General features: G+C 51.3%; 1 protein-coding gene across 4 annotated transcripts in view; it reads right to left on the bottom strand.

Moving 5' to 3' along the window:
* Window positions 1-16,002, bottom strand: part of RYR1 (ryanodine receptor 1) — a 158,879-nt gene that overhangs the window by 122,243 nt on the left and 20,634 nt on the right. For all 4 annotated transcript variants that reach the window (XM_030942543.1, XM_010385726.2, XM_030942545.1 and 1 more), the window contains exons 14-27: window positions 13,806-13,941; window positions 13,629-13,724; window positions 13,424-13,542; window positions 11,780-11,913; window positions 11,119-11,360; window positions 10,088-10,280; window positions 8,829-9,045; window positions 6,083-6,187; window positions 5,760-5,863; window positions 4,907-4,990; window positions 3,233-3,540; window positions 1,801-2,003; window positions 458-632; window positions 85-293 (exon numbers count right to left, since the gene is read on the bottom strand). In XM_030942543.1, coding sequence (XP_030798403.1) covers window positions 85-293; window positions 458-632; window positions 1,801-2,003; window positions 3,233-3,540; window positions 4,907-4,990; window positions 5,760-5,863; window positions 6,083-6,187; window positions 8,829-9,045; window positions 10,088-10,280; window positions 11,119-11,360; window positions 11,780-11,913; window positions 13,424-13,542; window positions 13,629-13,724; window positions 13,806-13,941 — 2,325 coding nt within the window. The remainder of the gene's footprint in view (window positions 1-84; window positions 294-457; window positions 633-1,800; window positions 2,004-3,232; window positions 3,541-4,906; window positions 4,991-5,759; window positions 5,864-6,082; window positions 6,188-8,828; window positions 9,046-10,087; window positions 10,281-11,118; window positions 11,361-11,779; window positions 11,914-13,423; window positions 13,543-13,628; window positions 13,725-13,805; window positions 13,942-16,002) is intronic.

The following is a 16,002-nucleotide window of genomic DNA, read 5'->3' on the forward strand; positions in this document are numbered from 1 at the left end:
AAGAGAGAAACTCGAGGAAGAGCACTGTGGAAAGAAGGAGCTTTGGAGGCAGACGAGGAGGCATTGAGGGGCCTCAGTCCTTACCTCGTAGTGAGGGTGTTCAAGGGGCACTGGCTCAAACTGGGGCAGGCTTTTGCTGAACCAGGTGGTGACTGGGCGCTGCATGTTGATGGCAAATGGCTCGAAGCCTTCCTGGAGGCCGCAGATGGCAAAGAATCGCAGGGAGCTCACGTCCTGGCCCAGGTTCAGGTGACCCACCTGGCCAGGTCCCAAGCTGCAGACGGGCAGGAAGCCTGGTGGGAGGGGATGGATGGGCAGGGGTGAGGGCAGGTGGGCAGGGCAGGGGGAGCCGAGGGGAGGAGGTAGGGCTGGGAGAGCTGGAGGCAGAAGGGCGGTGCAGGGTCGGGAGAGACAGAGGAAAACAAGAAAGGGCACGTGAAGGGGTCTCAGCGCTCACCGTCCCCAATCTCAATCTCCCGGAAGGCTGTTTCTGAGCCCGAGTCAGACATGAGGACCTCGCCATTGAGGGTGAAGATAATGGTGTTCTCTGTGAGGTCGATCATACAGCCAACTACATCGCCCGGCTGCCAGGGGCGCCCAAATGGTTCACTACCCAAGTGCCAGCGCTGGCCCTGTGAGGAGGGCCAGAGAAGACATGGTGTGGGGAGACACACAGAGAAATAGAGAGATAAGGAAGCAGGGAGGGAGAGATATATGAAGACAGACATTCAAAGTGTCAGGTTCAGGGCATGTGGTATGGAAGAGGGTCACCCCACAGTGTCTCCATCTTTCCTCACATTTGCAACCATGATCACAGGAATTTTTCTCCCCTCTAATCTCTATCTCATCCCTTCTGCCTGGGTTATCTGCTGTTGCCATGGCTGGCATTATGCAGACCACCATAGTGGTAGTGGGGGGCTGGAAGCAGCAGTAAGCAGAGGGATGGAAAGGAAAAATGAACCTATCAGTGTCCCCCATACAGATCCATATATGCTTATATCTGTGCACAAAATAGATGAATGGCTAAGGAGGCAGATGGATGGATGAGAAGTTGAGTATATGACTGGACAGAAGAATGCCTGGAAAGTTGAGAATCTACCTGGGTTGATGCAGAGAAAGAAGAAAGTCTAAATAGGTGCAAGGATAGATAAATGGATGATGGATAGACGGAGGAAGGGAAGGATGGTTGCATAAATGGTTGTTGGATGGACAGACGGTTGTTGGATGAATGGATGGACAGTTGGCTGGAAGAACGGATGGATGGTTGGTTGGACGGATGAGGGATGAATGGATGATGGATGGATGGTTGAATGGATGGATGGATGCATGGTTGGCTGGTCAGTTGGATAGACAACAGATGAAGGGATGGATGGATGAATGGATGGATGGTTGGATGATGGGACTATATGTGCATGCTACCTTGCCTGGCTAATTTTTTTTATTTTTTGTAGAGATGGGGTCTCCCTATGTTGGCTGGATGAATGGATGGTTGGTTATCTGGATGGATGGATGGATGATGGATGGATGGATGGATGGATGGATGATGGATGGATGATGGATGGATGGATGGATGATGGATGGATGGATACATGGATGAATTGTTGGTTGGATAGATGGATGTCTGACAGATCGATGGATGGATGAATCATGGTTGAATGGATGAATGGATGGGTGGATGAATGGTACAGTAGATGCAGGAAGTGAGGACAGAGTGAGGCACAGACAGAGGCAGGGCCAGAGTAGACAAGCTGTGGGAAAGACCACAGGACCTGGCAGAATGGTGCCCAGGGAGGTACCCACGCGGTGCCCATTGAAGACATAGGCCAGCTCATCAGCTCCCAGCTCTACATCAGGCCTCAGCTCGGGCCTCGCCCAGCCCACTCGCATCTCGCCTGTGGTGACTGCTTCAAACTCGAAGTACCAGCGGCCGCTCTGCACTGCATAGGATTTCTCTGCCCGGAAGATGCGCACCCGGTCCCAACGAGACTGATTCTCCACCTGACCTATAAATGAGGCCAGGCAGAGTCAGAGGGGCTGGGGAGAAAGTGGATCCCAAGACATTGAGAAGTTGGTAGAAGAGACCAGGGATAGTAAGGGCTTTGGGGAACTTTTGGAAGAGGGTCAATTTCTTGGAGTTAGAGGAGAATTGGGGAACCTCAGAATAGTCAGAGAGAGGTAGGGACCTGTTGAGAGAGACCCTCATCTCTGTAGCAGTCAGAGTTCTCAGAGAACAGGGATACTGGCAGAGACATAGAAGGAAAAAGTCAGGTCAGTGAACTGGTCAGAGTTATGGTCTGGGGTTAAAGGTCAAGATTAGGGTTTATTAGAATCAAGGGTTGAGACTGGGATTGGAGAGTCAGGGCTAGGGTTATGGAAGAGATGGAAACTCAGGTTGGGGCCAAGCGTTGAGAAACTGAAGGCTGGGGACCATGGCCAGGGTTTGGGGTCAAGGCTGGGATTGGAAGCCAGTGATAGGTCAGGAGTCACGTTAGGGGTAGGGATGACAGGCTCTCTAAGCCCTTGGTTGGGTGCCTCCATGTGGTAGCTACAGTTCAGAGATTAGTGATTAGGGGTCAAAGCTAGAGGTCAGGAGTCAGAGTCAAGGGTGGGGTTGGCACTCATTGGGTTCCTAGCCTGACAGCTCTGGGTTGCAGTCAGCCCAGGCAGGGCTGGAGTCAGGTCAAGGGAAGTGGTTCCACCAGGTTCCAAGTTGGAACTGGGGTAAGGGTAAGAGTTTCAGGTAGAGGTCAGTCCTTTCTGACCTCCTGGTCAGTCTGCTCGATGTGATAGACATAGCCCATTTGGGCCGGGCGAGGTGGCTCATGCCTGTAGTCCCAGCACTTTGGGAGGCCGAGGCAGGTGGATCACGAGGTCAGGAGATCGAGGTCATCCTGGCTAACACGGTGAAACCCCATCTCTACTAAAAACACAAATAATTAGCTGGGCATGGTGGCGAGCGCTTGTTGTCCCAGCTACTCGGGGGGCTGAGGCAGGAGAATGGCCTGAACCCAGGAGGTGGAGCTTGCAATGATCAGAGATCACGCCACTGCACTCCAGCCTAGGCGACAGAGTGAGACTCTGTCTCAAAATAAATAAATAAATAAATAAATAAATAAATAAATAAATAAAAGATATAGCTCGTTTGGGGGTTGAGTGAGGTCAGAGATCGGGGTCGGGGCTGGGGTCAGAGTTGGGGTAGGAGTCGCGGTCAGGGCCGGGGGTGAGCACTCACTGGGCTCCTGGTCAGGAGGCTCGATGTTGTAGCCGTAACCTATGAGGGTGCGCACGGCCTGGCAGAGGCTGTCCCGGTTGCTGCGCTTGGTGGCCTCGTCCAGCAGGCGGTAGGGCACAAGCCGTGGGTTTCGGCGCGCAGGGATGTCCTGCACCGCACTGTAGCTCCAGCCCTGGCCCACACGGTCTCGGGCCCACACGTTGTGCCCATTTTCTGCCAGACGGTCCACCAGTGTTGTCTGCGCCGGCGTCAGCCGCACGTGGCTCAGGTCCAGCGGAGCCGGCTTGTACCCATTGCTCATCATATACCTGCAGGCATGGCAGGGACTCGGTGGGACAAGGTCCTCACCTCCACTTCTGGGCTTTGCACTATATGGGATCCCTGACTGCTGACCCTTGTCTCAGCTTCGGCATTTCTGACCTTTGATCTAATGTTGCAGTTCTATGAAATTTTAGAATAAACTTTGAGATTCCTGGCTTCTGACCCTAGGATCATGGGACCCTAGCAAGGGCTTTGACATCAACAACCTCTGGTCCCCTTTGTCTTGACTTTGGGACCCCTCTCTCTAACCCTGGAACTCTCTCGGACCTCTCAGCACTAACTTTGAGGTTTTTCCTTTTTTTTTTTTTTTTTTTTTGAGACGGAGTTTCACTCTTGTTGCCCAAGCTGGAGTGCAACGGCATGATCTTGGCTCACTGCAACCTCCACCTCCTGGGTTCAAGCGATTCTCCTGCCTCAGCCTCCTGAGTAGCAGGGATTACAGGCATGTGCCACCATGCCTAGCTAATTTTGTATTTTTCGTAAAGAGTGGGTTTCACCATGTTGGTCAGGCTGGTCTCGAACTCCCGACCTCAGGTGATCTGCCCACCTCAGGCTCCCAAAGGGCTGACATTACAGGCATGAGCGACTGTGCCCAGCTATTTTTGTTTTTTGAGGTTCTTGTCTCGTGCTGTCACCCAGGCTGGAGTGTAGTGGTGCAATCATGGCTCACTGCAGCCTCAAACTCCTGGGCTCAAGCAATTCTCCCAGCTCAAGCTCCCAAGCTGCTGGAACTACAGGCATGTCCCACCACCAAGCCCTGCTAATTTTTAAATTTTTTGCAGAGGGGTCTTGCCAGGTTGCCCAGGCTGGTCTTGAACTGGGCTCAAGTGATCTTCTTGCCTCAACCTCCGAAAGTGTTGGGATTACAGGTGTGAGCCACCTCATCCAGCCCACTTTGAATTTTCTTACTCTGATCCCAGGCCTCATCGCCCCCAAACTCCTGGGTTTGGAGTCCTTGACCTCTGAACTCAAGACCTGTAACTGCTCACCTATAATTTCAGGATCCCTTACTTATACAACTCCAACAACTTCCGGATTCTCACCTCTTACCATTGGCCCCTTACCCCTTACGTGGACATGTGACCTCTGCTCTCATTTTCCCTGACTCTGGGCGGATCCTGACACTGGATCCTGGATTCACACCCTCTGTCTCTCTCTGGAGTTCCTAACTCCTCAATCCTGGACATTTACCTCTGACCACAGAGACCTGACCCTGTGACCTTTGCCCTAACCCAAGGCTCCTTTCTCTCTAACCTCAACTTCCCCACAAGATCCCTCAACCTCCCTAGCCCTTAGTACGGCATCCCCAGCCCCCAGTCCATCCCCAGACAGGACCTGGCCGCCCACACTCACGTCTTGGGGAGTTTTGTCTTCTTCAGGTTGTCCTCTGCCTTCTCGTCCGCCATACCCACGTGGCAGCCCAGAGCCAGCAGAGTCCTGGGGGTGGGGAAGCCGGGGCAACAGGTCACACCCCTCAGAGCTCTCTGCTCCCATCTCCTCCCAAGGTCTCAGGGTCTCCAGCTCCCTCTACCTCTGCTGCTTCAGTGTCTGGGATGCTCTGGCCCTGTCTCTCTTGATCCTGGCCTCAGGCTTCGTGACTTCTGTCTTTCCCTGCATCTTTGTCTGTATAACTGACCATGTCTGTCTTTTCCTGTCTGCTGCTTTCTCATGTTTCTTTCTGCATCCCTCTCTCTTTCCATCCCTGCCTTTTCTTTCTCTCTCCTTCTGCCTCTGTCTCTTTCTTGCTCTCCGTTTGCATCTTTTTTTTTTTTTTTTTTTTTTGAAACTGAATCTCTCTGTCGCCCAGGCTAGAGTGCAGTAGCGTGGTCTCAGCTCACTGCAATCTCTGCCTCCTGGGTTCAAGCGATTCTCCTGCCTCAGCCTCCCGAGTAGCTGGGATTACAGGTGTGCACCACCACGCCCGGCTAATATTTGTATTTTTAGTAGAGATGCGGTTTCACCATGTTGGCCAGACTGGTCTCAAACTCCTGACCTCAAGTGATTCACCCACCTCGGCCTCCCAAAGTGCTAGGATTACAGGTGTGAGCTACCGTGCCCGGCCACTCCCCGTTTGTTTCTGTCTCACAATCCCTGTCCCCTCCATCCTTCTCTCTCTCAGTCTCTACCTCCTGCCCCGGCTCTCCATGCCTCCCTCTCTCACTGCACCAGCGGCCGGCCCCAGCCCCCCGCTCCTCTGGGCCCTCACTTGAGCGTCTCCCCTGACATCTGCAGGTTGTAGTTCCTCTCGGGCTCTGGAAGGCTATGGAAGTCCACAAGACATGGGTGCAGCCTCTTGTTGTCATCCCGAACCTGAAGAAAACGCGGGGTCAACTCCTCAGCCTCCCCTTTCCTCCCCACTCTCCGCATGCCCAGACCGTGACCCCTGACCTCCAACCCTAGTTGTGCCACCCTCAGTCCAAGGACCCCCTGGTGCCCTGTGGTCCTTCCCTCCTCCCCGCCGGTGAGCCGTTCTCCCTCCTGGCACCACAAGTATAGCCGGCCTCCCGCAGGCTGCGGGCAGCCCCTCACCGGGCCGTAGGTCCAGCCTTGCTCAATGCGGGTCAGTGCCCAGAGCTCGTGGATGTTCTCCGCCAGCTTCTCCCGAATGCGCTCCAGATGGGGTGGTAGGACGATCTAAGGACACAGGGACGTTCTTGAGATCCCCAAGGTCCCTCTACCCTCCTCCATCATGACCCCTCTTCCCAAGGACACCTGTGAGCCCTGGAAGGCTCGTCCAGCACCCCCTTTCCCGCTGTCCCGCAGCCCTGCTCCCCATCCCTCGGCTTGATTCCAGAGTTGACACTCAGATGGGTGAGGGATTAGCATCCTCAGAATTAAGGAATTATCCGGGGCCAGCCGTGGTGGCTCACGTCTGTAATCCCAGCACTTTGAGAGGCTAAGGTGGCGGCAGATTGCCTGAGGTCAGGAGTTCAAGACCAGTCTGGGCAACATGGTGAAATCCCTTCTCTTCTAAAAATACAAATCTAAACAATTTTTTAATATTTAAAAATTTAAACAATTTTTTAATATTTAAAAATTTAAACAATTTTTTAAAAGGAGTGAGAGTGGTGGAGAGCTGCCCTAGAAGCTGGGAACCTCGTTATTTAACAGATGGAGAAACCGAGCACAGAGAGGCAAAGGATTCTGTCAAGGCAGAATCGCAGTCTCAGGGAGTCCTCACCACTGCCCCTCAAAGAAAAGGTGGCTCACACCTGTGATCTCAGAACTTTGAGAGGCTGAGGCAGGAGGATCGCTTGAGTCCAGGAGTTTGAGACCAGCCTAGGCAACATAGTGAGACCCCGTCTCTACTAAAAATTAAAAGTTAGCTGAGGTGATGATCCACGACTGTAGTCCCAGCTACTTGGGAGGCTGAGATGGGAGGGTCTCTTGAGCCCGGGGATTCGAGGCTGCAGTGAGGCATGTAGGGACATGCTTGGAGGGAAAGTGGGCCATGAGGGACCTGGGATAGAAGATATGCCCAAAAAATCGTAGTGGATAGGACCACAGGCTTCAGAATCAGACCACCTGGGTTCAGATCTGCTGTGTGAATTGCATAGATTACTTAGCGTTTCTGGGCTTTGCTTTCCTCAACTGTAACTTGGGGGCAATAACAGTCCTTTCTTTCTTTCTTATTTTGAGCAGAGTCTTGCTCTGTCGCCCAGGCTGGAGTGCAGAGTTGCGATCTCGGCTCACTGCAACCTCCACCTCCCGGGTTCAAGTGATTCTCCTGCCTCAGCCTCCTGAGTAGCTGAGATTACAGGTGCATGCCACCACGCCTGGCTCATTTTTGTATTTTCAGTACAGATGGGGTTTCACCATGTTGGCCAGGCTGGTCTTGAACTCCTGACTTTAGGTGATCTGCCCACCTCAGCCTCCCAAAATGCTGGGATTACAGGCGTTAGTCAACACACCCAGCCTTTTTCTTTCTTTCTTTTCTTTTCTTTTCTTTTCTTTTCTTTCTTTTCTTTCTTTCTTTCTTTCTTTCTTTCTTTCTTTCTTTCTTTCTTTCTTTCTCTCTCTCTCTCTCTCTCTCTCTTTGGTTCTCTTTCTTTCTTTTTCTTTTCTTTCTCTCTCTCTCTCTCTCTCTCTCTCTTCCTTCCTTCCTTTTTTTTTTCAGGGTTTTGCTCTGTTACCCAGGCTGGAGTGCAGTGGTACAGTCATAGCTCACTGCCTCACTGCAGCCTCGAATCCCTGGGCTCAAGAGACCCTCCCATCTCAGCCTCCCAAGTAGCTGGGACTATAGTCGTGGATCATCACCTAAGCTAACTTTTAATTTTTAGTAGAGACGGGGTCTCACTATGTTGCCTAGGCTGGTCTCAAACTCCTGGACTCAAGCGATTCTTCTGCCTCAGCCTCTCAAAGTTCTGAGATCACAGGTGTGAGCCACCTTTTCTTTGAGGGGCAATGGTGAGGACTCCCTGAGACTGTGATTCTGCCCTGACAGAATCCTTTGCCTCTCTGTGCTCGGTTTCTCCATCTATTAAACAACAACATTCCCAGCTTCTAGGGCAGCTCTCCACCACTCTCACTCCTTTTTAAAAATTGTTTAAATTTTTAAATATTAAAAAATTGTTTAAATTTTTAAATATTAAAACTTTTTTTTTCTGTAAAGATGGAGTCTCGCTATGTTACCCAGACTAGTCTCGAAATTTTGGGCGAGTGCGAGGCCCCCATTTTGGCTTCCCAAAATGTTGGTTGTTTTTGTTTGTTTGTTTTGAGATGGAGTCTCATTCTGTTTCTCAGGCTGGAGTGTAGTGTTGTGATCTTGGCTCATTGTAACCTCTGCCTCCCAGGTTCAAGCAATTCCCCTGCCTCAGCCTCCAGAGTAGCTGGGATTATAGGCACCTGCCACCATGTTAATTTTTGTTTTTTGTTTTGTTTTGTTTTGAGATGGAGTTTCACTCTTGTTGCCCAGGCTGGAGTGCAGTGGCATGATCATGGCTCACTGCAACCTCCACCTCTCAGGTTCAAGTGACTCTCCTGCCTCAGCCTCCCGAGTAGCTGCGATTACAGGCACCCACCACCATGCCCAGCTAACTTTTTGTATTTTTAGTAGAGAGTGGGTTTCACCATGTTGGCCAGGCTGGTCTTGAACTCCTGACCTCAGGTGATCCGCCTGCCTCAGCCTCCCAAAGTGCTGGGATTACAGGCATGAGCCACCGTGCCTGGCCATCCAAAGTGCTGGGATTACAGGCGTGAACGATGGCACCCAGCCCTCTCTCTGACTCCTAAGAGACCCTGCCTCACCAGAAAACATTTGCAGGGCAGGCAGTACCTGAACGGTGTCCACAGGGCAGGGCACAAAGTCGGTGTGTGAGAGGCAGCGACTGGGGCCCACCAGGTGAGGCCCCCGGGGCCCCTCCCGTCGATACTCCTTGATGGGTTCAAGATGGAGTCGCTCTCGAGGGAGCACAGCCTCATGGCATGGGGCATAGCCAGGTGGGGGCAGGAACTTGAATTCACCATGGCGGCCACCAAGGAGGAACCGCACCCTGGGGAAGGACAATGTGGATCATTGAGGGGAGGTATCACAGAGGGGACACTCTGTGGTCAGTGGGGGACATGGAAGCAGTCCTGGGATCAGTGGAAAGTTCTGGGGAGACCCGAGGTCACCGGGCAGTCATAGTCTCCTAGAGATCATTTAGAAGTCATAAAAGAAAGTCTAGAGTCAAAGGAATGTCATAAGGGAATTAAGAGCCAGGGAGTTCAGAGTGGGAGGGTCTGCGGTTAATCCAGAAGAGTTCAGATGATTGCAAGGTCATGGAACAGTCCTTCAGAGGAGACCCCAGGTCAACAGAGCATTCGGGGACATTGGAAGGTTTGGGGACATCAAGAAGAAGGTCATTGAGAAGTCACTGAGCATCTGTTATAATTATGAGATAAACGTAAACACCACTGAATGGACATTCAGAGAGCTTGGGGTGATTGGGAAAGGACTGGCTCATTGAGGCAACTTTGGAATAACTGGGGTTATTTGGGAGCAGGGTCACTGGGCAAGTCTGGGTCTATTGAAAGGTCATTGTGAGATGCTGGCATTGTTAAGAGATTATTGAGAGAGCCTGGTGTCACTGGAAGAGTCTGAGGTCATTAGGGGGTTAAGGAGGGTCTGGAGTCATTAGATCATTATCAGATTCTGGAGTCATTGGGAGAGTCTGAGGCCATTGGGGAGTCAAGGAGGGTCTGGAGTCATGAGGTCATCATCAGATTCTGGAGTTATTGGGAAAGTCTGAGGTCATTGGCAGGTCACTGGAAGAAAATTGGGTTGTCGAGAGACCACTAGGAGAGTCTGAGATCACTATCTCAGAGGTTACTAGAAGGACATGGGGTTAGGGAGAATCTGAGGCCATTGGAAAGAGTCTGGGGTCAGGTGGAGGTCCCTGGGACCTTCAAGTAAGGGTTGTGGCCACCGGTCAGTCTTGATGGTAGGCTGCAGTGTCCCGGCCTCCTGCTGGGAGGCCATGGAATGACTGGGGAAGCTGTCTCGGGTCAGTCCTAGGACTGAGGACTGGCCAAGGGGCGGGGGCGAGTTCTCACTTGACACCAGCCGAGAAGCTGACAACAGGGAAGAAAAGCCCGTCCAGGTTGAAGGACTCAAAGACGCCCTGCACAGGGCAGCCATTGATGCGGAAGGAGATGGACGGCACACTGAGGTCCAGACAGCAGCTGACTACGTCTTCAGGGGCCAGGAGGTGCTGCCCTGGGGAAGTCACTGGGCGTGCCACGTGTCCTGCGTCGAAGTCACCAGAGAGGGGTCAGAGGTCACAGGTCCCACGGAACCAATGATACCAAAAGAGACAGATATTGGAGGTTCCTGTGGGGACTTGGAAACCCTAATTGAAAGTGTTCCCTTGGATGCTCCTATAGCTCTGAAATGAAGGGCAGAGGTCAGGATTTTCCTGAAGTTAGGATTCTGAGCTGTTGGGCCAGAGATTAAATCCTCCTGGGGACCGGATGCAATGACTCACACCTGTAATCCCAGCACTTTGGGAGTCCAAGGTGAGTGGATCACTTGAGGTCAGGAGTTTAAGACTGGCCTGGCCAATATGGTGAAACGCTGTCTCTACTAAAAATACAACAAATAGCCAGGGTTGGTGGTGGGCGCCTGTAATCCCAGTGACTTGGGAGGCTGAGGCAGGAGAATCGCTTGAACCCGGGAGGCAGAGGTTGCAATGAGCCGAGATCACGCTACTGCACTCCTGCCTGGGTGACAGAGTGAGACTCCGTTTCAAAATAAATAAAATAAATAAATAAATAAATAAATAAATAATCCTGGGGTCAAAAGTCAAAGATCAGAGATCATAGTAATCTGAGTGGTCTTCTGGGATATCTAGGGTCAGAGGTCACATCTACTCAGGGATCAGAGTTCTGTAGGTAATGAGGATATAAGTCAGAGCTAGGAATCTGGAAACTCTGGGGTTAGGGTCTTGGGAAATGAGGAATAAAAGGTCAAAAGTTGATCTTTTCTGGGAGTCAGGATCCTGAGAACCCCAAGGTGTACGGTCAGAGTCTTAGAAACACTGGGGTCAATGGCCAGGGGTGAGGGTCCCCTGGCAGGGTTCAGGTACCTGTCCAGAGATGCAGTCCATCAAAGCCGTAGGAATAGAGGTCATCGCCGACCCCGTTGCCGCCCCAGCCCTCGCCGCCCCCAGGGTAGGGGCTGTAGCCCTCAGTGAGGGCCCAGCCCACCCGCAAGTGGGTGGCCTGAGCTGTCAGAAATGGAGTCACCTCGTCCACCATCACCTCAAAGTACCATTTGCTGTACTGCGTGGTGCCCTCTGCTCGGCCCACGAAGATGTTGGGCCGGATGCTGCAGGAGAGATGGGACAGGAGAGGGGGATGAGGGAGAGGCAGAGAGGAGAGCCAAGTGGTGGGAAGCGGGCGAGAGACAGACATCCAAAGACAGAGACAGAGAGATGGGAGAGAGACAGGGAGAAAGAGATGCAGGAAGAATCGAGACAGAAACAGGCAGACAAAAAGAGAAAACAGAGAGAGAGAGAGAGAGAGAGAGAGAGAGAGAGAGAGAAACAGGCAGAAATGGAGCCAGGAAGACAGAACAAGAGGAGTGGATGCCAAGGTGAATGCGGCCGCAGTGGACATTTGTGAGGACTGGGTGTCAATCCTAGGGTGGGAGATTAACGAAGGGACATCCACCTGGGTGTGGAGTCTCTAAGTCAGGGAGAGGGTTGAGAGGTTCTGAGTTCTGGGGTCAGATGTTAAGAGCCAGACCTGGTGACATAGTTGATGAGGTTTGTCTGCAGCAGAAGCTCCCGGCCAGGCAGCAAGTTCTCAGTAATAAGATCTTGGTTGGAGCGTACAGCCACACCATTACACACACACAGGGAGCATAGCACATCCAGGACCTGGAGGTCAAGGTCAGAAGTCAAAGGGTGTGCAGGCACCAGGGCAGGGTCTATGGAAGAACCGTGGGAGGGAGGGAAGCCAGGAGGAAAGGACAGCACATCGGGATAAGATGTGGCAATTTTGACTGAAAGGAGGTGGTGAAAGTGGAAGGTCAGGGATCAGAGAAAGATCAGGGGTCAAAAAGGAAGATCTGGCAAGAGGCTGAGGGAGGGTCACATGGGTTGGGATAAAGTATCAGCAATGTAAGGAAAGCGATACTGGAGTAGTGAGGTAAGAGGTCAGAGGGCAGAGTGAAAGGACCAGTGAGAGACACAGGAATCAAGATGAAATTTTAAATCAGTAGGGGTTGCAAACTTGTGTCTTTAGGGGCCACGTGGAAAATGTATTAGGTTGGTGCAAAAGTAATTCTGGTTTTTGTCATTCCTTTTAATAGCAAAATTGCAATTACTTTTGCACAGACTGAATAAATGTGTGAAGTGGTTAGAAATCATGCAATAGGAACTTGTAGGGCTGTGGCAAACTACAGAGTGTGTGTGTGTGTGTGTATATATGTATATGTATATATGTATGTATGTATACATATATATACACACACACACAGCCCACCTAAAGGCTATAATATTTGAAAATGTTTAAAACATTTCAGCACCACCGGCAGGGCATGGTGGCTCACACCTATAATCCCAGCACTTTGGGAGGCCAAGGCGGGTGAATCACCTGAGGTCAGGAGTTCGAGACCAGCCTGGCCAAAATGGCGAAACCCTGCCTCTACTAAAATTACAAAAATTAGTTGCACATGGTGTTGGGCACCTATAATCCCAGCTACTCGGGAGGCTGAGGCAGGAGAATTGCTTGAACCTGGGAGGCGGAATTTGCAGTGAGCTGAGATCACGCCACTGCACTCCCACTCTAGCCTGGGCGACAGAGTGAGACTCCATCTCAAAAACAAAAACAAAAACAAAAACAAAAACAAAAAAACAGCCAGGCGCCCGTGGCTCATGCCTGTAATCCCAGCACTTTGGGAGGCTGAGGTGGGTGGATCACGAATCCAAGAGATCGAGACCATCCTGGCCAACGTTGTGAAACCCCATCTCTACTAAAAAAAAATACATAAATTAGCTGGGCGTGGTGGCATGTGCCTGTAGTCCCAGCTACTCGGGAGGCTGAGGCAGGAGAATTGTTTGAACCCAGGAGGCGGAGTTTGCAGTGAGCCAAGATCGCGCCACTGCACTCCAGCCTGGGAGACAGTGCGAGACTCTGTCTCAAAAAAAAAACAAAAACAAAAACAAAAAACATTTCAGAGATCTAACCAGGCACATCTGTGGCCCAGAATCAACTTAAGAGCCATTGTTTGAGACCCCCGTCTTGAGATGAAAGCCAGTGGAAGTGACGTACAGGTGAGAGATGAGATGGAGGAGGGAAGTGAGGGAGTGAGTGGAGTTCTGGGGCCCTGGGGAGAGGTCAGCGTTCAGAGTTCAGAGAATGAGAGGTCAAGGGTGAGGGGCCAACCTTGTGGTTCCTCCCATGCTTGTCCAGGAGGGAGATGATGGACTTGATGTGATTCTCCTGGATGATGTTCAGAACCTCTGGACTCTCAATGAGGACACAGTACAGGACCTCCAGGATGCCTGCCAGGGTGCCCAGAATGAGAGGTGAAGCGGCCATAGCCATCCTCTCCCACAAGCCTCTGTCCCACTCCCCGGGGTTCTCCTACCAGATGAGGCCTCCAGCCGATCCAGCTTGCTGACCAGCCAGTCCAAGTTTGTGGAGAAGAGGGCACAGTTGCTACGATTACCACGGATCAGAGAAGCTGAGGGGGGAAGAGGTGTCAGATCCAATAGGACTGGGGATCTGGGGTGTTCTCGGGGGAGTCAGGACTGGGACCCCCTACCCAGGAGTTCATAGAGAAGATTCACAATCTCTTTCCAGGACTCAGCTGCCTCCTCCCCTGCAAACTCGGCAAAGTGGGCAGCAGTGGTGTAGACATTTAGGCGGTCAATGCAATTCAGGACCAGGGAGAGCATCCCCTAGGATGAGGAAAATAAGAGGGGTCACAATAGGAGACCCAGGCCCTCCCTTCTTTGTCTGTCTTGGATTCACTAATTCATATTCCTTCAACAACTAGTGACGGTGTGTTCCCAGATCTAAACCAGCCCCTTTGGTTTCATATTCCCAATCAGTCCCATTGCTCTCCTCTCCTCCTTGGCTCCTCATATCTGTTCTTGTCCTCTCTGACTCTATCCCCAATATGAGATTCAGTCCATGATAATTCAGTCCTTATTAACACCAGGACTGAGTTTACGCTTCCCCTTCCTGCACTTTTCTTTCCATCCTACTCACTTCCAGGAACCCCACTCCTGGTCCTAATTGACCCAGTTCACTCCCCATACCAACCATCAGAAAGATTTTTCTCACTTTATCTTTTCTTTCTTTCTTTTTTTATATTTTAATCTTTTTTCTTATTTTATTGTGAATCATAATATACATACAGAAAAGTACTTAAAACATATACAATCAATTCTCATTATTCGTAGTTATGTTCTATAAAGTCATTATGAACACTGAATTATCAAATACTGAATCACTGCTTCTAGGGGAAATACAGGGAGTCCCTGTGAGTCTGTGACAGCATTTTCATCAACCACTTATTACGTAACCTTGTTTTGAATGTTTCTGTTTAAAGACAGTTATTTAATATACATTGTTGAGTCATTAACATTAAATTCACAGCCAATAGTACTATCATTCATGCCTTAATTAAGCTTATCTAACATATATTTTCTCAGTAAGGCACATCATAGCTTTCTTGCACTTAGGAAAGCTAGACAGCACTTCAGCACTACACTTGGGAGACATTATAAACAGTGAAATCAACAAAAAGGACAAAACTGTCTGGGTGCAGTGGCTCACGCCTGTAATCCCAGCTCTTTGGGAGGCTGAGGTGGGTGCATCACCTGAGGTCAGGAGTTTGAGACGAGCCTGGCCAACATGGTGAAACCCCACCTCTTCTAAAAATACAAAAATTAGCCGGGTGTGGTGGCTCACACCTGTAGTTTCAGCTACTCGGGAGGCTGAGGCAGGAGAATCATTTGAACCCGGAAGGTGGAGGTTGCAGTGAGCCAAGATCACACCACCGCACTCCAGCCTGGGCGACAGACAGAGACTCTGTCTCAAAAAACAAAACAAAACAAAACAAAACAAAACAAAACAAAACAATTGTTGTGTCTGCATCCTGGGGCCCAGATCGCTAGTGAGAGGAGCAGTGCCTCAAAGCAGAGAGCACAACCAAAGTGGCATCACACTGACCGGCTCTGCCACTAACTAGCTGTGACTGTAGAGGACCAAAACCTGCTGTAGCTCCCAAGGCCAAAGTCCTCACCAAGGCCTGGCCCTCGTCACCTCTCTGCCCTCATCTCCTCCCACTCCCCCACCCAAGCCTCCCTGCTCCAATCACCACCTGACTGTTTGTGGAACATGCCAAACACGCTTCCACCTTGTGGCCTTTGCACATGGCTTCCTCTCTTTCTCCAGGTCACCCTGCCTGACGGCTCTGTCTTAAACTGCAAAACCCCAACACTCCCTACCCCTTACCTGCTGAATTTTTCTCTTTAGCAGTTATTACCATCTAATATGCCATACAATTTACTTACTTATTTTATTGATCTCCTGTCTCTCCCTGCTGTGTCAACTCCATAAGGACAGAGATTTTTTTCTGTTTTGTTCACAGCTGGCCTCCTCTCCCTAATGCCCAAAGATCTATTTCTGGCCCCTCACCTCCCATACCCCACCCTGGTTCTGTCCGCCCACCCCGCAGACCCCGCAGACCCCGCCCGCTGAGTCGGCACCCCTACCTCTGACCTCTGGTTCCACCCCTGGCCTCACCTCCCGGAACCTCACCCTGTCCCTGAGCTTCACTCAGGCCCCGCCCCTCACCTCTTTTGTCCCATCCTTCTCTCCAGGCCCCGCCCCCTTTTCGGCCATACGCCCTGCCCCTTCCCAGAGGTCCTGCCCACCAGCGCAGCAGGCCCGCCCCTTCCCAAGGTACCGCCCCCTCGTGTTCTCACTGGCTGGGGTTCCTGTCCAGCTCC

This window comes from Rhinopithecus roxellana, chromosome 12 (genome assembly GCF_007565055.1).
Source record: "Rhinopithecus roxellana isolate Shanxi Qingling chromosome 12, ASM756505v1, whole genome shotgun sequence".
NCBI classification, from domain to species: domain Eukaryota; kingdom Metazoa; phylum Chordata; class Mammalia; order Primates; family Cercopithecidae; genus Rhinopithecus; species Rhinopithecus roxellana.